The 24007-nt window shown below is 47.5% G+C and overlaps 1 protein-coding gene across 1 annotated transcript in view; it reads right to left on the reverse strand.

The window, feature by feature from the left end:
* Window positions 1-24007, reverse strand: part of NEGR1 (neuronal growth regulator 1) — a 334002-nt gene that overhangs the window by 42151 nt on the left and 267844 nt on the right. Inside the window, exons 5-6 of the mRNA XM_064147507.1 lie at window positions 22751-22871; window positions 17282-17433 (exon numbers count right to left, since the gene is read on the reverse strand). Of these exons, the coding sequence (XP_064003577.1) occupies window positions 17282-17433; window positions 22751-22871 (273 nt within the window). The remainder of the gene's footprint in view (window positions 1-17281; window positions 17434-22750; window positions 22872-24007) is intronic.

Consider the following 24007-nt stretch of genomic DNA (forward strand, 5'->3'; position numbering starts at 1 on the left):
GCCCAAAACTGAACCTAGGATTTGAGGTGTGGCCTCCCCAGTGCCCAGGCAACAGGCACAATCCCTGCCCTGCTCCCACTAGCCATGCTACTGCTGATCCAAGCCAGAATGCTGGTGGCCTTCTTGGCCACCTGTACATAACTTCATTGCAAAATAAACCCAGGGAAGACAATCAACCACTTGTCAGGGAAGCTTCATTCAATATGACCTTATGTTGATGTCAAAGGTCTCATGAGGCTGCTAGGCTGCTGTCTCCTATTCTTTGTCTGGCACCTTGTCACCTCTGTGCTGTCCATGCCTTAGGTAAGAAAACCAAGGTGAAGGAAACAGGAAGAATTATGGAATTTCTACTTAGAATCATAGAATCAACCAGGTTGGAAGAGACCTCCAAGATCACCCAGTCCAACCTAGCACCCAGCCCTATCCAGTCAACCAGACCATGGCACCAAGTGCCTCATCCAGTCTTCTCTTGAACACCTCCAGGGATGGTGACTCCACCACCTCCCTGGGCAGCCCATTCCAATGCCAATCACTCTCTCTGCCAACAACTTCCTCTTAACATCCAGCCTAGACCTCCCCTGGCACAACTGGAGTCTGTGTCCCCTTGTTCTGTTGCTGGTTGCCTGGGAGAAGAGGCCACCTCCCACCTAGCTACAACCTCCCTTCAGGTAGTTGTAGAGAGCAATGAGGTCTGCCCTGAGCCTCCTCTGCTGCAGGCTGCACACCCCCAGCTCCCTCAGCCTCTCCTCATAGGGTTTGCCATCAGCACTTTAATTCTTTCCACGTCCCCAAAGCTATGTAAAATCCAATGAGTTTTTATTTAATGGTTCATGTTCTAGCATGATAAAGGAGAAAAAATATTTGCTCATTAGTCCTTATTTGCCTTTTTTCTTTCTTTTCTTTTTGGTTTTTTTTTTTTGTTTCACAGAGAAAACCACAGCTCTAATGATTTTCACAGCTGTTGAGACCATAGTGGAATGAAGGAAAAGTGACAAAGTAGCCTCCATCCTTTCAGCTTGGGCCTTTCATTGCTGTGTAGAGAAGGGAGGCTCATGAATAATGTAAGATGGAGAAATCTGTTAGGGTTTTGGCTGCTCAGAAACATATGATTAGCATGGCTCTGACTCCCAGCCATGATAGTCTTCTTCTCAGAGGTCATCCTTCAAAATCTGCACGACTGTGGCTGCATCTCTGGGAGTAAATAAGGAAAGAAATAGATATTAGAGATGCAACACGACATGTGCCACAGTGCTGCCTCCTTCCTTCTATAGCAAAATGTGCCTGGAACTCCTGAGGCTCTGAAACAATGGTTTGCAGATGACACAAAACTGGGTGGGAGTGTTGATTTGCTAGATGGTAGGAAGGCTCTGCAGAGGGATCTGGGCTGAAGCCAGCAGGATGAGGTTCAAACAGACCAAGTGCTGGCTGGATCCTGTATGCGGATCACAACAACCCCATGAACCTTCCAGGCTTGGGGCAGAGTGACTGGGAACTGCCTAGCAGAAAGGATCTGGGGGTACTTGTTGGCAACAGCTGAAGATGAGGCAGTGTGTGCCCAGGTGGCCAAGAAGGCTACCAGCATCCTGGCTTGCATCAGCAATAATGTGGCCAGCAGGAGTAGGGCAGGGATTGTTCCCCTGTACTGGGCAATGTTGAGGCCACACCTTGAATCCTGGGTTTGGTTTCAACCAGGCAGCTTCCAACGACCCTGCCCCAAGTCTGAAGCCTTCCTGGGGTTGTTGTGACCCAAGTGCAACACTCAGTACTTGGTCCTGTTGAACCTCAGCCCACTGGCCTCCAGCCTGGCCAGCTCCCTCTGCAGAGCCTTCCTACCCTCCAGCAGATCAACACTGCCACTGAATTTAGTATCAGCTGCAGACTTACTGAGGGTGCTACAAGCTTGCTGAGTGTGCCTCAATCCCCTTCTCCAGCTCATTGACAAAGATGTTAAAGAGAACTGCCCCCAGCACTGAGCCCTGGGGAACAGCAAAGTTTTCTGTGCCCCTTGTAGAAATATAGACACTGACAACTCTTCCCAGATAAAAACCCATTATCATTTCACAGAGTCACAGAATGTCAGGGGCTGGAAGGGACCTCCAAAGCTCATCCAGTCCAACCCTCTGCCAGAACAGGATCTCCTACACCAGGCCACACAGGAACACATCCAAGCAGTTTTCTAATATCTCCAGAGAGAGATTCTCCAAAACCCCCCTGGGCAGCCTGTTCCAGAGCTCTGTCACCCTCACAGGGAAAGATTCCTCCTCATGGTTACATGAAGCTTCCTATGCCTCAGCTGCCACCCACTGCCCCTGGTCCTGGCACTGGGCATCACCCAGCAGAGCCTGGCTCCAGCCTCCTGCCACTCACCCTGCACATCTTTATCACCATTGATGAGGTCACCTCTCAGTCTCCTCTTCTCCAAGCAGCACAGCCCCAGCTGCCTGAGGCTCTCCTCCTAACAGAGATGTTCCATTCCCTTCAGCATCTTTGTGGCTCTGTGCTGCACTCTCTCAAGCACTTCTATGTCACTCTTGAATTGGGGGTGGGTCCCAGAACTGGACCGAACACTCCAGATGTGGCCTCATCAGAGCAGAGCAGAGCAGAGCAGAGCAGAGCAGAGCCGAGCCCTTCTAATCCACCCCAGAACAGCATTGCCCCTCCTGGCCACCAGAGCACATTGCTGGCTCATGGTCACCCTCCCATCCACGAGGACCCCCCAGATCCTTTTCCCCTTGGCTGCCTCCCAACAGCTCAGCCCCCAGCCTACACTGATCCCTGAGGTTGTTCTTTCCCAGGTGCCAGGCTCTACCCTTGCCCCTGTTGAATTTCATTCCATTTCTTCCTGCACTGGGAGATATCCTTGCCAGATCCATGCATCGCTGCTGTGTGTGCAGTGGGCAGCCTCACCTCCGAGATCCTCCTGGACACCTTATGTGTGCCTAGAGGAGCCAGACGTTCTCCAGCTGCTTGGGTCTTTGCTTTCCCTGGCTCTGCAGTTTGTGGAGAAGTTATTTAATAATTACCACATAATTATAGTTCTGCTGCTCCCTGCTGAGCTGAAATCCACAGACAATGCCCATCCAATCAATCCTTACAAACCTCTACAAATTGTATGGTGAGATGTGCCAGCGGCAGGGTGGAAACTCACATCAAGTCTATGGTTTCTGGGAAAAGGGAGGCTTAATTACTTTGGAGCCATGGCTGCACAGCTCTATCCAGAGTTTAAGGAGGAGCACATAAGGAGATGTGAACTTTCCAAGAGAAAACCTGCAGGATGCTTCAGACAGAGAGGATCACAATGGTGAAACTTAATGTGGATTATTCCAGTTATCAGTGAGTCACTGAGACAAACAGAGTCCCAGCAACATGGGCATTGGAATTGACCATGGTCTAGCTGATTGGATAGGGCTGGAGGATAGACTGGACTGGATGATCTTGGAGGTCTCTTCCAACCTGGTTGATTCTACGATTCTATGACCTCTGGAGATCCTCCAGTCATGAATCATAGAATGTTTTTGGTTGGAAGGGAACTCAAAGCTCATCCAGTTCCAACTCCCTGCCATAGGCAGGGACACCTCTCACGAAAACAGGCCACTCAAGGCCTTATCCAACCTGGCCTGGAACACCTCCTGGGAGGTTGTGAATGACAGAATCACAGAATGTGATCTCTGATCACATTCTGTGATTCTGTCATCCCCAATCTTCCTGGGCAACCTGTGTCTCACTGAAACGATCTTCCTAACATCCAGTTTCAATCTCCCCTCTGCCAGTTTAAACCATTCCTCCTCATCCTGTCATTACAAGATCTTGTCAATAGTCCCTCCACAACCCCCCTGTAGTCCCTTTCAGATCCTAGAAGGTCACTCCAAGGTCTTCTGGAAGCCTTCTCTTCTCCAGGCTGCAAAGCCCCAACTCTCTCAGCCTGTCCTCATAGCAGAGCTGCTGCAGCCCTCTGAACATCTTTGTTGCCCTCCTCTGGACTTGCTCCAACGCCCCTGCAAAAGCAGGGTCGACCACAGCAGCTTGAGCAGGAGCAGAGTGTCCATGGGGTTTTGGAATCTGTCAAGAAAAGGAGACTCCACAACCCCTCTGGGCAGCCTGTGCCAGCATTCCAGCACCCTCACATCAAAGAATTTCATAGAATCATAGAATCATAGAATGTCAGAGGCTGGAAGGGACTTTCAAAGATCATCTGGTCCAGCCCCCTTGCTAGAGCAGGATCTCCTATACCACATCACACAGGAACACATCCAGATAGTTCTTGAATATCTCCAGAGAGGGAGACTCCACAACCTCCCTGGGTAGCTGCTTCCAGTGCAATTTTCTCATCATGTTCAAGTGGAACCTCCTGGGTTCCAGTTTGTGCCTGTTGCCCTGTGTCTAGTCATTGTGCACCACTGAGAAGAGTCTGGCCCCACCCTCTTGCCCCCCACAGATCCTTTCACTCTTGTTGAGCATTGCTCAGATCCCCTCTGGGGCTGCTCTTCTGCAGGCTCCACAGCCTCAGGGCTCTCAGTCTTTTCTCCTCATAGAGATGCTCCAGGCCCCTCAGCATCTTTGTAGCCTCCACAGGACTCTCTCCAGCAGTTCCCTGTCTCTCTTGAACTGAGGAGACCAAAAGCAGGGCCAAGACTCCAGTTGTGACACCAGCAGGATATAAAGACTTTTCTAATTTGCTTCAAGGTTTTCTACCCCTTGGAAAGAAACAGAAGTCCAAGAAGAGCTCTGACCATCAAAGCTCCTCTGCCTGTTTGGGATATGGGTAGTGCTACCTTCAACAGCTGTAAGTAAGTCCACGGATAACCTTGAATGTTTTAATCATCCTCATAATTAGCTCACACTTCAGATGAACATTTTGCTATGCTTGTAGATATGCTTCAAGCTTCTTGATTTGTTCATTTCAGGAGCAATATGGGTTTGAACATCGTTAGCTACGCTCGTAATTGAATCGCATGAGAATTGACACACAAAGGGAACCAAACATCACAGTAAGGGAACTTCAGTGAGGATCCACAGCAAAGATCACTCTCTACAACTGCCTCAGCTCTCTACAATGCCATCAAGTTCACCAGGGCATCTGCTGGAGAAAGTCCAGTGGAGGGCTGCAAGGGTGATGAGGGAACTGGAAGGCATGGCTTAGGAGGAGAGGCTGAGACACTTGGGACTTTTTAGTCTGGAGAAAAGAAGACTTAGAGGGGATTTGATAAATGTTTATAAATATCTGAGGGCTGGGCCAGGACAGGAGGGACAGGCTCTGCTTACTACTCCCTGTAATAAGGACAAGGAGCAAGGGGTGTAAGCTGCAGCGCAGGAGGTTCCACCTCAACACCAAGGGGAACTTCTTGACTGGAAGGGTCCCAGAGCACTGGAACAGGCTGTGGAGTCTCCTTCTCTGGAGACTTTCAAGGCCTGTCTGGATGTGTTCCTCTGTGACCTGAGCTAGATCATATGGTACTGCTGTGGCAGGGGGATTGCACTTGATGATCTCTTTGGGTCCCTTCCAACCCCTGACATCCTGTGAGCCTGTGATCAAAAGAGGTTGGAGACAGGTGGGGGTTGGTCCCTTCTCTCATGCAGCAAGTGGCCAGACAAGAGAAATTGGCCTCAGATCGCCCCAGGGCAGGTTCAGGCTGGACATGAGGAAAGATTTCTTCCCAGAAAGGGTTCTGGGAACAGGCTGCCCAAGGAGGTGGTGGAGTCACCGTTCCTGTGGATATTGAAAGCTGGCATGGACATAGTGCTGAAGGCCATGGTTTAGTGGCAGTTTAGCATAGCAGTCTTGGTGGGATTGTGAGCTTTAGGCAAATGGTTGGACTTGAGGATTTCAAAGATGTCTTCTTCCAATCACAACAGTTCAATGATTCCATGATCATGGGGGTTTGTTCAGCTGTGTTTTTTTTTCTGCCTCAAACACACTCTGAGATCTTTAAAGGTTCCTTCTAAACATGAGGGAGAAACGCACATTGTTGGCTTTGCTCTGCTGGGTTGTTCCTACCTCATCCCACCTCCAGTTACTTATTGTCATATAATTCATAATAAAGCTCAAGCTGGAAAATGGGTTTAGAGAAAATGCCTCCTTACCTGTCAGTAATTGCTACCTGGAGGAGCAGTTGGCATCCATATGGAGGGATCTCAAAGCCCGCCTCCAGTGAAACCATTACAACTCCCATAAATGGAGAGTTTGGCCACTTATCATATTCTGTATGAATATATAAATGTAAGATGCTGAGGTTTTTGTGCTGCTGGGCTCCTTGTCTCAGCAATAGCTCATGGAATGAGTCCCTCAGGTATCCTTGTGATGGAAAGAAAACTCTCTGGTTTAGTTGGGAGCTGTTCAGCTGCCTTCTACATCTGAATTTCACCCAGAGTGAGAGCAGGGAGAGAAGAAAGGTTTTTGCACTGCTTATGAATCTCACAGGGAATGGTTGAGAGTTTTGAGAGAGTTGTTGCCCATTGGGAACATAATGACTCAATTAAAATGCCCTGGATGAATGCAGCTTGATGTCTGCGAAGGTCTCTCAGGAACTGATTCTCACATTCACAGATCTAAAGCTTGCATCAGGTTGGAAGGGACTCTCAAAGGCTGCCTTGTCCAACCTCCCCTGCAGTCAGCATGGACACCTCCAACTAGATCAGGCTACACTGGGGCCACATTGAGTCTGATCGTGAATGTCTCCAGCAACAGGGCCTCAACCACATCTCTGGGCAGTCTGTTCCAGCATCTCACCACCATCATTGTGAAGAACTTCCTCCTAATGGCCAACAAAAATCTGCCCTGCTCCAGTTTCAAATCATTGCTCCTGCTTTTATTTTGTTTATAATTCTCTTTCTCTAATTCCCTGAATTTTCACATGATGATCAGGAGCTCTCTGTCCACCCCAGTCTCCATCTGCAGCTGGTGTCCTTTACATAATGGATCATCTGTCCTGTAGCAACCGGTCACAGAATCACAGCAACAGGCAGGTTAGCAAAGCTCCTCGGCATCACCAAGGCCAACCTAAAACCCTACTCTACAAGAGTCACCTTCAACCATAGCCCTAAGCACCACATCCAAACCACCCTTAAACACATCCAGGCTGGGGGACTCCACCACCTCCCTGGGCAGCTCATTCCACTCCCTGAACACTCTCTCCATGAAAAACTTTTTCCTAATGTCCAATCTAAACCTGCCCAGCCTCAGCTTGAGGCCATTCCCCCTTGTTCTGTCTCCAATGAGCTGTGAGAAGAGCCCAGCAGCAGCCTCTCCACAATGTCCCTTCAGGCAGCTGTAGACAGCAGTGAGGTTTCCCCTTCAGCCTCCTCTTCCTCACACTAACCATCCCCAGCTCCCTCAGTCACTCCTCATTAGATTTATCCTCCAGGCCCTTCCCCAGCTTCATTACCCTCCTCTGGACCTGCTCCAGCACCTCCACATCTCTCTTGTATTGTGGTGCCCAAAGCTGAACACAACACTGGAAGTGTGGCCTCACCAGTGCTGAGTCCAAGGGGACAATCACCTCCCTGCTCCTGCTGGCCACAGCATTTGTAATCCCAGCCAGGATGCCATTGGCCTTCTTGGCCACCTGGGCACACTGCTGGCTCCTATTCAGCCACCTGGGCACACTGCTGGCTCCTATTCAGCTGCCTGGGCACACTGCTGGCTCCTATTCAGCTGCCTGGGCACATTGCTGACTCATATTCAGCTGCCTATCTATTGCAGTCCCTCGATCCATTTCTGCCAGGCATCTCTCCATCCACACTGCCCCAAGCCTATCAAGTCTTTTTCAGTTGGACATGGCAAGCAAATCCAAGGACTTGGAGCAGAAACCCCAGGAGTGAAAGAGGAGCACAGACAGAGGGGAAAGCAAAATCGCAGTGTCCGGAAGGGAAGAGGTACACCACAGACCTTAGAAGCTTCTAGATGGGACAATGCATCATGCAACCTCCTAGCTTGGCTTTAGAAAGGTATGAAATTCTACAGGTGTGCATCTGGATCTTCCAGTCAGAAGCCATAACAAAGCATGGCAGCTCAGATGTGTGACAGGTGATCTGGATTTCAGCTGCTCCTTGTCCATCATCCCTGCTGAGATATAGAGGAAGATGCCTGACCTGCAAGCTCAGCAGGACCTGCGTGAGTAAATCAAGACAACGACTGCTGGACTGGAAGGGACAACCCCACTCAATGAAAAATTAGGTCCACAACAGCAGTTCTCTGCATGGTGATGTCTACAGAAGACTTTGAGCTCAATCCAAAGCTTATTAAATCCATAAACGTCCTTGGACTGCCTGCAGTAGTCTTTGAACAGGCTCCTAATGAGAAGAGGAATGTCCATGTTCATTTTTCTGTCTATATTGATAGATCTGTAATAATTTCTTCTTCTATTTTTTTTGATGCAGGTCAGTTCCAACAAAGAACTATGCAAATATAACTTTGATTTGCTTTGCAAGCTGGTATTTGAGAGATAAAACACTGAAACCTCTCTGAGGTAATTGGACAACAGCAAAAAGTGTGGACACAAAGGGAATTTCCCCAGGGAATCCATTTCTTCCTAGAAATGTCAACTTTGGTAAAGCAAGCAAAGCAATTGAGCTAAAATCAGCAGAAAGCTGTCACATACCCAAGCACACCAAGATGTGATTTCTCAGACAGCAAAATGAAACTGTTGACTTTAATGATGACATCAAACTCGATGAACGGATAATGGCCCAAACTGTCAACAGAATCCCACCATGGTGGGAGTTGAAAGAGACCTCTGGAGATCATCCAGTCCAGCCCCTCAGCTAAAGCAGTGGCACCCACAGCAGCTTGACCAGGATCGTAATGTCCCAATGAGTTTGGAAGCTCTCCAGAGAAGGAGACTCCATAACCTCTCTGAGCAGCCTGCTCCAGGGCTCCAGCACCCTCACAACGAACTGGTTTCTCCTCCTGTTCAGGTGGAACCTCCTGGGTTCCACTTTGTGCCCATTGCCCCTTGCCCTGTCACTGGGCATCACTGAGAAGCGTCTGGCCCCATCCTCATACCCTAAACAGGTGCTTTATGTCTCACTGAGCATTGCTCAGATCCCCTGTGGGGCTGCTCTTCTGCAGGCTCAGCAGCCCCAGGGCTCTCAAACAGCTGGATACAGCCAGCACTACACCAACTGCAGATTTGTTTGGTTTGGAAAAGAGTTCTAAGATCATGGAGTCCAACCTCTAGCCTCACACCACCACGACCACTAAACTATGCCCCCAGGTGCCTTGTCCACAGGTTGCTTGAACACCTCTAGGGATGGTGACTCCACCACCTCCTTAGGCAACCTGTTCCAATACCTGACTACCCTTGCAGGAAACAGATTGGTCCTCATGTCCAACCTAAACAATTTCAGGCCATTTCTATCACCTGATAGTAGGAAGAAAAGTCCAACCCCCGTGAGGACCATGACTGTTGCTACATCTCCTGGGCCATTTGCAATGAACTAATTCAAGTTTTTGGAAGAACAGTAAATTTTTCTTGGCTCTCTTTTTTTTTTGTGTTTGCATTTCAAACATGAACCCCAAATGTATGAAAGCTATTAATTCAGCCATTTAATTAGAAGTCTCTGTGTAGGAAACAGGACACAACACAATCAACACACAGAAATTGAGGGCATGGTCTGGTGCCTCCTGGCCTGTAGAAGTGTTTGAGGCAGGGTTATAAGAATCTTGCTCTAACCTTAAGTTCACAGTTGGATGCTTGTTCAGTTAGGGAGTTCTGTTTGGCAGCTAAATTAGAACAGAAAATGCAACCACATCTCACAGACCTTGCTGTGCTCCTTCTCCTTCCAAATGTCACAGCCTTGGAGGAGCTGAAATTCAGTCTCAGAGTGGTTGGGTTTGGAGGGGACCCTTGGAGATCATCCAGTCCAAACCCTGCTAAAGCACCCACAGCAGGTTGCTCAGCATCACAGTGTCTAGATGGCTGTGGAATCCCTCCAGAGGAAGGGACTCCATGTTACAGAAAGGCTCCAGTGATAGAGACCACCTCAGTTTTGGCTGCTTAAGAAGAACAGTTATAGAATCATAGAATCATAGAATCAACCAGGTTGGAAGAGACCTCCAGATCATCCAGTCCAACCTATTCCCCAGCCCTAGCCAGTCAACTAGACCATGGCACTAAGTGCCTCAGCCAGGCTTTGCTTCAACACCTCCAGGGATGGTGACTCCACCACCTCCCTGGGCAGCCCATTCCAGTGGCAAATCACTCTCTCTGGGAAGAACTTCCTCCTACCATACAGAAGAGCATTTAATTGACAGAGCTCCTTTTGTTGTTGAGTTGTTGAGTTGAAGAGACCTACCTCATTGGCAGTGGTTAACAATAACTCCTCTCCCTTGGCAAAATTTGTCTGTTGGAAAATGTCTTTTGGATTACAATCCCTGAATCACAGAATTGTTTTTGGTTCAAGAAGATCTCCAAGGTCGAGTCTAACCTTCAACCCTACCCCACCACACCATTAAACAATGTGCCAAGTGCCATGCCCACACTTTTCCTGAACACCTCCAGAGATGGAAACTCCATCACCTCTCTGGGCAGCCTTTTCCAAATGCCAGACTGTGCTAACATAAAGCCAACACTGTCTGATTAAACAGGACTATTCCATCCACTGTTGGATCCTCGCACCTTGTAGACAGAACGTCTAACCTCAGGTACACACCATATCACCTCATCTCCTGGGTTTGGTGACTTGCAAACCCATGCTTTATTTGCAGGACAGGACCACATTCTCCTCAAGTACCAGAGACCCTGGGAGAAGGCAGCATTGGCAGTGCTGAACCTCTGAGCAGTCAGGCCCATAGAGGGCAGGATGGGACTGTTCAACACATGCCCCTCACGTGGGTGCTCTGGGGGGATCCTGTGCTTCACAGCTTACCCACACACCAAACACTTTCAGATGACAGAGAGCACTTAGCTGAAAGCAATTAACAAATTGCCAGTGGTTATTAATTCATTAGAACCATAGAATCGTAGAATCAGTCAGGGTTGGAAGGGACCACAAGGATCATCCAGTTCCACCCCCCTGCTATGGCCAGGGACACCTCACACTAGATCAGGCTGTCCAGAGCCTCATCCAGCCTGGCCTTAAACACCTCCAGGGATGAGGCTTCCACCACCTCCCTGGGCAACCCCTTCCAGGCTCTCACCACCCTCATGCTGAAGAACTTCTTCCTACCATCCAGTCTGAATCTACTCGTTTCTAGCTTTTTTCCCCTCCTCCAGTCCTAGCACTACCTGACAGCCTAAAGGGTCCCTCCACAGCTTTCTTGTAAGCCCCCTTAATATGCTGAAAGGCTATAATAAGGTCACCTTGGAGCCTTCTCCTTTCCAACTGACCACAGTTTCCAATGAAGCAAGGCTCAGACTTTGTTTTCCGGCTGCTGAATTTGTTATGAAGAGCTGAATCTTAGAGACAGCAAGCAAGGGACATGATAAATTCTCCTCAGTTGCTGTAATCTGGGGTGCTCAGGCATCCCCAGCTGTGAAGTTCTTCAACCTGCCTATCTGGCCCCAGAACAAAAGTGTCTCTGAGAGTGGCTTTCTGTGGGGTAGCCCTGGCTCGCAGGAGCAGTGGGGTTGCACTGAATCATAGAATGGGAGAGGCTGGAAGAGATCTCTAGAGATTGTCAAGTCCAAGCCTCACTCTGCTCATAGGTGAACAGCCACACCCATTACAAGTTCTGCTTCTGCCCCATCCACCCCCTGGGCACCATCAGCTACAGCTTCATTAATCCAGCATCTTGGATCCATGCTCAGTCCGTGTCACAGCCACACAAAGAGAGATTTTCCCTTTTCCTGACCTGCTTCTCTTTCTTTCTTTTGCTTTGGTTGAAGAGACCTTTAAGGTTATTGAGTCTAACCATTAACCCAACACTGCTGGGTCACCACTGAACCATGTCCTGCAGGACTGTATCTCACAGTATCATCAGGGTTGGAAGAGACCTCATAGATCATCAAGTCCAACCCTTTACCACAGAGCTCAAGGCTAGACCATGGCACCAAGTGCCACGTCCAATCCTGCCTTGAACAGCCCCAGGGACGGCGACTCCACCACCTCCCCGGGCAGCCCATTCCAGTGTTCAATGACTCTCTCAGTGAAGAACTTTCTCCTCACCTCCAGCCTAAATCTCCCCTGGCGCAGCCTGAGGCTGTTACAGAAAGGCTCCAGTGATGGAGCAGAAACCCCAGCAGTGTAAGAGGAGCACAGACAGAGGGGAAAGCAAAATCGCAGTGTCTGGAAGGCAAGAGGTACACCACAGACCTTAGAAGCTTCTAGATGGGACAATGCATCATGCAACCTCCTAGCTTGGCTTTAGAAAGGTATCTCCATGACTTTGAAGCCGCTTCAAGAATGGGGATGCCACAACTTCTCTGAGTAGCCTGAGCCAGGACTTGACAGCACTCTAGAGAAAGAAATTTTCCTCATGTCCAAACTAAACGTCCTCTGGGGCAACTTGAGGCTGTTTCCTCTTGTTCCTTGGTAGCAGAGACAACCCCTACCTGGCTCCAACCTTCTTGCAGCCAGATGTAGAAAGACACCTTTTCTCCAGGCCAAACAGCCCCAGCTCCCTCAGCTTCTCCTCACCAGCCCTGCTCTCTGGACCCTTAACCAGATTTCTTGCCCTTCTCTGGACATGCTGCAGCACCTCTATGTCCTTCTTGGAGTCAGTGGTCCAAAACTGAACCCAGGACTCAAAGTGTGGCCTCACCATTGCCCAGCACAGGCAGACAATCCCTGATGCCACACTGTTGTTGATCCAAGCCAGGATGTTGGAGGCCTTCTTGGCCACCTGGTCATACACTCCCTCATCTCCAGCTACTGACAAGCAGCACCACCAGATCCTGGCAATGATGAATATGTCTAGGAAGGGCAAAAATGTAGAGATCGTAATACACAGTGAAAGTTGCCTTTATGGATCATAAAAGGCAGAGCCCTCTTGACAGCAGAAGAAATGAACTTTTCTGGTATCCTGGAGGTTTATATCTGCAGAAGATGCAGACATCAATAATGGAGAAGATACTTAGCTCCATCTGCAAACAAGGCTCCAGATGTGCACCACTGCCATGTCATTTATCTATAGTAGGAGGATGTGCAAAGATAAAGCCCACAGTTTTTCTAACTCTGCTGTACACATCTGTCTTCAAACTCCCACCCCATCTGAAGCCAGAACACTCAATTAGCAATTAATGACACCAGGCAAGGTGCCAAGACCGAACAGGGGAGGTGTGTTGGCATCTACACGTGGGATTTGAAGCCCTCCTGTTGTAGCTGCACATTGTGATGGGGTTTGCATAGGACTGAATGTTTTGGTTGGAAAAAGATCTCCAAGATTGCTGAGTCCAATCATCAACCCAACACCAGCATGGACATTAAACCACATCACAAACTGGCATGTCCACAGGTTTCTTGACCACCTCCAGAGATGATGACTCCATCACCTCCCTGAGCAGCCTGTGTCAGTGTCTGATCACTCTTGCAGGAAAAAAATTGTTCCTCATGTCCAGCCTAAAGCTCCTGTCATGCAAATTGAGGTTTCTTCCTCTTGTCCTGCCACTAGGGAGAAGAGACTAACCCTCACCTCAGGACAACCTCCTTTGATCTTCATTCCCAAGTGAAATTCCATGAACCATTGTAAATGTCTTGTTTTGATGGGGTTAAAAAAATAATTCCCCAAAGATGTTTCCCTTTGGTCTTACAGCCAAACTTCTGGTACCTCATACTCCATTTCACCCCCAGGTTTCATGCCATGAGGTCAAGACGAGACTCAGATATCAGTGGTTTCTCTCTTCACACAGAATCACAGAATGTCAGGGGCTAGAAGGGACCTCCAAAGCTCATCCAGTCCAACCCCACTGCCAGAGCAGGATCTCCTAGAGCAGATCACACTGGAACACATCCAAGCAGTTTTTGAATACCTCCAGAGAGGGAGAATCGACAACTCCCCTGGGCAGCCTGAACCAGTGCTCTGTCACTCTCACAGGGGAAAAAATCCTTCTTATGTTCTTATGAAGCTTCCTATGCCTCAGCTGCCATCCATTGCCCCTGGTCCTGGCACTGGGCATCACCCAGCAGAGCCTGGCTCCAGCCTCCTGCCACTCACCCTACACATCTTTATAGCCACTGATGAGGTCACCTCTCAGACTCCTCTTCTCCAAGCAGCACAGCCCCAGCTCCCTCAGGCTCTCCTCCGAACAGAGATGTTCCATTCCCTTCAGCATCTTTGTGGCTCTGTGCTGGACTCTCTCCAGCAGTTCTATGTCACTCTTGAATTGGGGGGGTCCCAGAACTGGACAGAACACTCCAGATGTGGCCTCATCAGAGCAGAACAGAGCAAAGGGACAGGAGAACCTCTCTCGACCTACTAACCACAGCCCTTCTAATCCACCCCAGAATGGCATTGCCCCTCCTGGCCACCAGAGCACATTGCTGGCTCATGGTCACCCTTCCATCCACTAGGACCCCCAGATCCTTTTCCCCTTTTCTGCCTTCCAACAGCTCAGTTCCCAACCTATACTGATCCCTGAGGTTGTTCTTTCCCAGGTGCCAGACTCTATCCTTGCCCTTGTTGAATTTCATTCCATTTCTCCCTGCCCACCCTTCCAGCCTGGCCAAGTCTGGCTGAATGGCAGCACAGCCTTCTGGGGCTGCAGCCACTCCTCCCAGCTTGGTGTCATGACATCTCACCTCTTTCATGGTGGAGAATATCTATTTTTATCATGTTAACATTGCACTTGGTCCTTATATGACATTTTCAACCTCTGCATCTCGAAGTATTTTTTGGGGTGGCTCCATGTTACTTCAACAACTTCAAACTGGTAGCATCCTGACAACAATGGTGAGACACATTCAGTTCTGCTCGAAATTAAACCTGGCCTTCATTGTACATTCTCTGAGCTGCAAATGCACCAACACTCCCTCCTTCTGCCACAGCATCCCTTTGGTCTGACAGAATCATACAATGGTAGGGGTTGGAAGAGACCTATGGAGATCATTGAGTTCAACTCCTTCTGCCAAGGCAGGGTCACCTGGAGAATGTCATATAGGAACATGCCCAGGTGGGTTTTGAGCAACTCTAGAGATGGAGGCTCCCCCATCTCTCTGGGCAGCCTGCTCCAGAGCTCCAGATCCCTGTCATCAAAGAAGTTTCTCCCATGCTTAGATAAAACTTCCTATGTTCACATTTGTGCTCATTGTCCCTTGTTCTTTCTCTGGGCAGCACTGAATAGAACCTGGTCCTATCTTCCTGACATCCACCCTTGACATATTGGTGAGCACTGATGAGATCCTGCTCTTGGGCTGCTCTTTTGCAGACTAAACAGACCCAGTTCTCTGAGTCTTTAACCTCAGTGTTCAACCACAACCATCTTTGGCTGCCACCACAGTTGGCTTGAAATTCAGTGAATATGAACTACCAACAACTCACAGACTAAAAAAAAAGCCTCTTTCAAGCAGGACATTCGAGATCCATTTTAGGTAAACCACCAAAAATTCTACCGTTTTGCTTTGCCTTTCAGAGCACTTCTGATCTCTGCCAAAAGATTTCATGTCATCTCAGAATCAGTGAGGTTGGAAGAGACCTCCCAGCTCATCCAGGCCAGCCTATCACCCAGCCCTAGCCAATCAACTGGACCATGGCACTGAGTGCCCCAGCCAGTCTTTTTTTCAACACCTCCAGGGATGGTGACTCCACCACCTCCCTGGGCAGCCCATTCCAATGCCAATCACTCTCTCTGGGAAGAACTTCCTCCTAACATCCAGCCTAGACCTCCCCTGGCACAACTTGAGACTGTGTCCCCTTGTTCTGTTGCTTGTTGTCTGTGAGAAGAGACCAACCCCACCTGGCTACAACCTCCTTTCAGGTAGTTGTAGACAGCAATGAGGTCTTCCATCACCAGAGGTCAATGACCACAAACCGACCTTCTAGAAGGGCTCAGGCGCACCCCAGACATTAATGCAGCTGATTGTATTCCTTGAAAGGAACTCAATAAGTTTCTAACTTCTTTACATGGTTCTTCAGTGATCAGTAGTCAGTACTCAGAGTAGAAAGACTTTGTCAGGCTCATCCAGCCTCTACAGGATAATGGCAGGTTGGGTTTAGTTGGATTGACTTAGAATCATAGAATCATAGAATCAACCAGGTTGGAAGAGACCTCCAAGATCATCCAGTCCAACCTAGCACCCAGCCCTAGCCAATCAACCAGACCATGGCACTAAGTGCCTCATCCAGTCTTTTCTTGAAGACCCCCAGGGACGGTGCCTCCACCACCTCCCTGGGCAGCCCATTCCAATGCCAGTCACTCTCTCTGTGAAGAACTTCTTCCTAACATCCAGCCTAGACCTACCCTGGCACAACTTGAGATTGTGTCCCCTTGTTCTATTGCTGGTTACCTGGGAGAAGAGGCCACCCCCCACCTGGCTACAATGCCCCTTCAGGTAGTTGTAGGCAGTAATAAGGTCACCCCTGAGCCTCCTCTTCTCCAGGCTAAACAGGCCCAGCTCCCTCAGCCTCTCCTCATAGGATTTGGGCTCCAGGCCCCTCACCAGCTTTGTGATCCGTAACTCATTGAGGCCACCAAAAATGCCAGCCCTCCCCAGAGAGAAAACCTACAGCATGGAACAATCAGACAATCACAGAATGGTTGGGATCCTAAGAATCAGCTTGTCCAAACCCCTCAGTGGGGTCATCACCAACCAAAGTAGGTTGCTCAGGGCCTCATTGATCCCAACCTTGAATGTCTCCAGGGACAGAGCCTCAACCACATCTCTAGGCAACCTGTTCCAGTGTTTCACATTGTGAAGAACTTCCTCCTGATGGCCAACACACATTTCTTCTGCTCCAGTTTCAAACCGTTGCCCTTTGTGCTATCACCACAGGCCCTTCTAAACAGTCCCTCCCCAGCCTTCCTGTAGATCCCCTTCAGAAGCTCTAAGGTCTCCCTGGAGCCTTCTCTTCTCCAGGCTGAACAGTATCAACTCTCTCAACTTGTCCATGTAGGAGACATACGTGCTCCAGCCCTCTGATCATTGTCATAACCTCCTCTGGAGCCTCTCCAACAACTGCATGTCCTTGTGTTGAGGGCCATACAGCTGGCCACAGCATCCCAGGTGAGGCTTCACCTGGTTACGCACCGAGGTGCATCACCTCCCAGTCCTGAGAGGCGTCGACACAGCTTGTGAAGAAAGCAGGAGGAGAACCAAGCATGCTACCAACTTGTGTGCTGGCTTTTGGGAATCCATGTATGTGGAGACAAACACCCCTGAACAGTTGCCACGTGTCCACGGTACTTACGGTTGAGAGGCAGGCTGGCATTGGTCGTCCCTAGCTTGTTGGCAGCGACACAAGTATAGTTGCCAAAGTGCTCCTCTGTCACATTGGTAACAGTAAGCAGGGATCTTGTACTATAATTTTTAATTGTAATTCCTTGTTGGCCATTGATCAGTCTAGAAAGCAAAAAGAAAATGTCTGTAACTCATTTGCCAGAAGCAAGAAAGGGTTGTTTGTTCTTTTTTCCCTTTTCTCTTATTTTTTCTCTTTTCTTTTCCTTCCTTTTCCTATTTTTTCCCCTCAATTTTTTATTTTCTCGATTTTCTTTTCTCATTTCTCTTCTCTATTATTTCACTTTTCTAAAGGCATGTTTTTAAAGCTCACTTTTCTTATTTGGCTTTTTTAATTTTACTTTTCTACTTTTTTCTATTTTTTTTCTTTTCAATTATTTATCTTAGTTTATTCTTCTCATTTTCCTTTCCTTCATTTTTCTTCTCTATTTTTTGTTTCCTAGTACTTCTATTTTTATTTCCTTTTAATTTCCCTTTTCTTTTTCTTTCTTTTTCATTTTATTTTCCTTTCTTTGTTTCCTTTTCCTTTCTCTTTTGCTTTTCCTTTTCCTTTCCCTTTTTCTTTTCATGTTTCTTTGTCTTTTCATTTCTCTTTTTCTTTTCTTTTTCTCTTTTTCTTTTCCTTTCTCCTTTTCTTTTTCTTTCTCTTTTTTCTTTTTCTTTTTTAAAATTTTTCTTTTTCTGTTTCTTTTTTTTTCTTTTCCTTTTTCTTTTTCTTTTTCTTTTTCTTTTTCTTTTTCTTTTGCTTTTTCTTTTTCTTTTTCTTTTATTTTTTATTTTTATTTTTATTTTCCTTTCTCTTTTTCTGTTTCTTTCTCTTTTCCTGTTTCTTTGTCTTTTTCTTTCTCTTTTCCTCTTTCTTTTTATTTTCCTTTCTCTTTTTCTTTCCCTTTTCTTAATTTCCATTTTTCTTTCCTTATTTTTCCTTTCTATTAATTCTTTTCTCATTTTCTTTACTTATTTTTCTTTTCTGTTTTTCTTTTATTATTTTCCTTTCTTCATTTTCCTTTTTTATTTTCTCTTTTTTCCTCTCATTTTATTATTTTCTTTTCCTATTTTTTCTTATTTTCTTTCCTTATTTTTTCTTTCCTCATTTAATTTATTTTACTTTTCTCATTTTTCTCTTTTGTTATTTCCCTTTTCTTATTTTTCTTTACTCATTTTCCTTTTCTTTTTTTTATATTTTTCTCATTTTCTTCTTATTTTCTTTTCCTATTTTTTCTTTCCTCATTTCACTTATTTTACTTTCCTCATTTTTCTTTTATTTACTTTTTCTTTTCTTGCTTTTCTCTTTTGTTATTTCCCTTCTCTTATTTTCTTTTACTCTTTTTCTTATTCTTTCTTATTCTTTTTATTTTTCCTTTTCCACACTGTTTATATTACTCTGAGCTGCCTCCAAAAGCTGTCTTGTCTCAGTTTAGAATTAACACTGCAACTGAATTGTCCAAGGCTCATTCTGGGATGGCTTCTCCACCATTCAGAGGTAAATGGAGTACCAGAAGTGGGCCTCCAGTAGCTGAAGGGGGCTGCAAGAAAGCTGGAGAGGGACCTTCTACATGAGCTTGTCATGCTAAGATGAGGGGCAATGGCTTTGAGCTGGAAGAGGAGAGATTTAGAGTGCAGGTTAGGAAGAAATTCTTTGCAGTGAGGGTGGTGAGAGACTGGAACAGGTTGCCCAGGGAGGCTATGGACTCCCACTCCATGGAGGTATTTGAGGCCAAGTTGGACAAGACCTTGAAAAACTTTATCTATTTGAAGATGTCCCTGTCCATGGCAGGGAGTTGGGAATAGATGGTCTTTGAGATCTCTTCCAACCCAAACTATTCTGTGACTCTACAAAAGAGGATAGAGGAAGAAAGCCCCAATATAAATATAATCTCCTCTGTCCTGCAAGAGGGGGAAGTTGAGAGAACTGCAGGGTCTCTGCAGTCATGGATGTGTGGTCATGAATGTGTAGCAGGTCTAGCAGTAAAGGCTTGACACAAAACCCAAGGCTGGACTGTTGGATTTAAACACAATATTTGAGCAGAAAGACCCCAAAGGACAGTGCATGTCTTGCTGATTAAAACCAGCCTCAGGTGAAGCACCAAGTGAAGCAGCAAACAGAAGGCATAATGTTGCTCTGATTGGTCCTCCCTGCTGCTGCTGCTGCTGCTGCAATGGGTGCACTCAGGAAGAAAGGAATTGGTCAGTGTTATAAATAGAAAGGTGATTTTCACTGAGTCATAGAATGGTTTGAACTGGAAGAGACCTTAAAGATCATCTTTGAGAGAGAACAAGGGGGAATGGCCTCAAACTGAGACTGGGCAGGTTTAGATTGGATGTTAAGAAAAAGTTTTTCACAGAGAGAGTGGTCAGGGAGTGGAATGAGCTGCCCAGGGAGGTGTGGAGTCACCTCCCTGGATATGTTTAAAGATTGTTTGGATGTGGTGCTTAGGGAGAGACTGAGGGAGTTGGGGCTGCTCAGTCTGCAGAGGAGAAGGCTTTGACATGACCTTATTGTGGCCTTCAAGTATCTTAAGGGGGCTACAAGAGAGTGGGGGAGGGACTTTTTAGTCTCTCAGGTAGTGATAGGACTGGGAGGAATGGGACAAAGCTAGAAATGGGTAGATTCAGCCTGGATGATAGGAAGAAGTTCTTCAGCATGAGAGTGGTGAGAATCTGGAAGGGGTTTCCCAGGGAAGTGGTGGAATCTCCATCCCTGGAGGTGTTTAAGGCCAGGCTGGATGAGGCTTTACACTGTCTGATCTAGTGTGAGGTGTCCCTGCCCATGGCAGGACTTTGTAACTGGATGATCCTTGTGGTGCCTTCCAATCCTGACTGATTCTATGTTTCTACATGGTTGAAGGTGAATCTTGTAGGGTAGGGTTATAGGTTGGACTCGGTGGTCCTGAGGGGCTTTTCCAATCTGGATGTTTCTGTAATTCCATGATCTAGTTCTACCCTTCCTCACCATGAGCAAGAACACCTTCCACTAGACCAGGCTTGTCCAGACTAGCCTTGAACAACTCCCTGCAAGGGACATTCATGCTGAAAGGAGCTTTTTTTTTTTTTTTTGGTTTTGAATCCAGAGTGCTAAAATCTGTGCTAAAATCTGTGCTGAAATAGTTTCTACATCACAGAGGTTTCTGCTGCAAGTCCCCCAGCCATGGGTACAATGTAAGATCCATCCTTGGAAATAGGATGCAGATGAATTTAGCCAATGGAATTCAAAACATTTATTGTTATCTATAGTAAAGATGGATGCTGTTGTGCAGAGAATGCTTTAGGACGTGGCCAAAGTGCAATTATTATGACTGCTTTGAAGAATCAGGAAGGAAGAGAAGCAGCTAATGCTCCCAACAGGGAGCAGCTGGCCAGGGAGGAATGGGCTGACAGATGGCTTTGTGTGAAAAAATGGTCATTAATATTCTCATGTCAGCTCCTAGATTTAATGGGATGTTCAAGCTGAGAAACTCAGCACTCAGAAAGCAGGAAATTCCAAGAAGCTGGAAGATGAGTATGAATGGTCCCTTAAAATGGGACAATATCCACTTGATCTAAGAGATGGACAAAATGACCTTTGAGGGCCCCATCCAACCCAGTGTGATCTGTGAATCTGTGATTTTGCACCAACACACAAACTGAAGAGGAAGAAGCTAATACATGAGCTCACAGCTGTGAGACACTTTCCTGGCCCAAAAAAAAGATACCTCCTGCTTCAACAAGCTGATTTTAAAAACAAAGACAACCCTGCCATGAAGCTGGGTGAAGGGTCTGGAGAGCAAGCCTTGTGAGGAGCATCTGAGTGATCTGGGGTGGTTTAGTCTGCAGAAGAGCAGGCTGAGGAGAGACCTCATTATTCTCTACAGCTCTCTGAAAGGAGGCTGGAGCCTGATGTGGGATAGTCTTTGCTCCCTCGTATCAGGTGATAGGAGGAGAGGAAATGGCCTGAGGTTTAGATTGGAGAATAAGAAACATTTCTTCACTGCAAGAGTGGTCATGCACTGGAGCAGGCTGCCCAGGGAGGTGGTAGAGTCACCATGCCTGGAGGTGTTTAATAAATGTGTCGACATGGAATTCGGGAACCTTAATGGCCACAGTGGTGTGAGATGAATGTTGGATTCAGTGATCCTAGAGGTTTTCTCTAAGCCAAACAGTTTTATGATTCTATGATTCTACAGGTTCCCTCTAATCATCACACAGTGCTAAAGACCTGGAAGTGACTCCCACTGTGAAGCCAGAGAACATGGTCATTTGTGAAGGCTTGAGCAGAGAGGGCTCCCCTGACCTGCTTCAGGATGCTGTGATCTGCAAAGCAGCTCCTCTTAACTCTCTGGGCTGTAAACCTGTGGTCTAGACCTCTAATGGTACAACTAGGTGAAAATTCACAGAATCCTCCAATCCCAGCATGGTGGGAGTTGGAAGGGATGTCTGGAGGTTAACCACTCCAACTTGCCTGCTAAAGCAGGGCACCCACAGCAGCTTGCCCAGCATCAAAATGGCCAGCTGGGGTTGGAAGCTCTCCACACAAGGAGACTCCACAACCTCTCTGGGCAGCCTGCTCCAGGGCTCCAGAACTCTAACACCAACAAATTTTCTCCTCCTCTTCAGGTGAAATCTCCAGGGTTCCAATTTATGACACTGAAAGGAGTCTGTCTCCATCACCTTGTTCTCACAGAGGTTCTTTATCTCTTGCTGAGCATTTCTCAGGTGCCCTCTGGGGCTGCTCTTCTGGAGGCTCAACAGCCCCAGGGCTCTCAGCCTCTCCTCCTCACACAGATGCTCCAGGGCCCTCATCATTTTTGGAGCCTCCACTGGACTCTCTTCAGTATTTCCCTGTCTCTCTTGAACTGGGGTGCCCAGAACTGTGGCCAGCTGTGGCCACCCTAGGGCAAAGTAGAGAGAAAGGAGAGCCTCCTTCAGCATTATTCACACACATTAATGTTCCATTTAAAGTGTTGTTCTTGAAGCAACCTTTCCACCCCCAAAGCTGGGGGTGGGAAAAGCGATGAAGAAGAATTCAAAAATAACCCAAACCCTTTTAGTAGATTCTCTTTTTCGGTGCCTTTCTGGTTATTAAAGTTAAAATGCTGTAATTACTACAGCCTGTTTAGACATTAGCTCATTATTGCAATTATCTCCACCACAGCTCAGCCAGGGCCAGCCTGCTCACACCTTACACCTCACATCTGAGCACAGAGCCTACGACCAGAAGAAAAACTGAGAAGCTCCCCCCGAAGCCATGCAGATGGCTGTTGGTAGCCACCAAGCACCTCTTAGCACCTCCTCAAGCTGGGCATTACTTTCAGGAGAACCTGGGCTCGCCATGACAAGGGACAACCCCAGGCTGACACTCTCATCTCTACTGCTACCCAGGTCCCCAGGAAGCAGAGGACATCCCCAGCAGCACGCCGGGGTTGGGTGAGCGCCGGCTACTTACTTCCTCTCTCCTTTGTACCACTCAAAGAGCGGGGCAGGAACTCCTGCACCTTCACACCGTATCAGGCCGTTCCCTCCAAGCATCACACCGCTGGATTTAAGTTCCTGAATTGTGGGGGCAACTGGAAGAAAAGAATTGTGAAACGGACATTTGCATCTGGACAGGCAGATCGTGTCCCGCCGCAGCCTACCTCACGCCTGCCCTGCCGCTGGGCTTCCGCTTCCGCTCATGCTCAACCTCCTTTTCTTGTCCCCCACTGCAGCTTCTGAGATACACTCTGCGTATCTGGTGCAAAAAACCCCAACGTACCAGCTGAGACACGAGGAGACACCAGCACCATGCTCATAAAGAGCGTTTTGCCAACTCTCTTACTCAACAGAAAGGAGAACTCTTCGTGAGTCCACATCTCCGCCGCACAAGATGCGCTTTGAACTTGGAAACCAGGATAAAACCACATGGAGTCCCAACACTGAGGCTGCCTGTGGTGGTGTGGCTGTTCCCCACCCCCACTTTAGAAATCACCCAGACTAGACTCAGCAGGCTCTGGAAATATGACTGAAACTTATATTTACAGCTGCCTCAATATACAAGCAGCTATTTACAGTACATACAGTTATAGACAGAAATAGACAAGGTAAAAGGTAATACAGAAACACAACTCCCCTCCCAGAAACCTGAGTCCCCAGGAGGGGCTCTCAACCACCCCTGCACCCCTACCCCTTTCAACCTTACCCCAGTCCCAGGGAAAAATAGAGGTTTGGCCAGGGGGGTTAGGAAGCAAAGTGGATTAGCCCAAAATGGAGTGTTAGGTTAGAGAGATGCAGCTCAGCCAGCAGCCCCAGCAAGAGTGTCATGTCAACAAGGCTGTGAGTGAAGTAGACATCACCATTGCTTTCCTTTCACAGCCTGTAATCTAGTTCTTCTCACCAAAACATTCTAGCCTGCTTCAAACTAGCACACTGTCTGACCCCATTGTTGAGCTTGGAGAAGGGGATGGTAGCACAGGGTCTTTATACAGGATCACCATCACTTATCTTCTGCATTGTGCCTTCTGCAAGTTCTCTGCAAACCCCATAGGCTTAGGTGGCCTTTGGATCTTGTTTCATTAAGACCTCAAGATCTTAATAAATCCCTTGTTAAGACCTCAAGATCTTCAAAAATATCTCTTGCTAGGACCTCAAGATCTAAGTGTCTTGTTAAGACCTCAAGATCTTCAAAAATATATCTTGCTAGGACCTCCAGATCTTAGTATCTTGT

The sequence above is a fragment of the Pogoniulus pusillus genome, chromosome 8 (assembly GCF_015220805.1).
Source record: "Pogoniulus pusillus isolate bPogPus1 chromosome 8, bPogPus1.pri, whole genome shotgun sequence".
Classification (NCBI taxonomy): Eukaryota; Metazoa; Chordata; class Aves; order Piciformes; family Lybiidae; genus Pogoniulus; species Pogoniulus pusillus.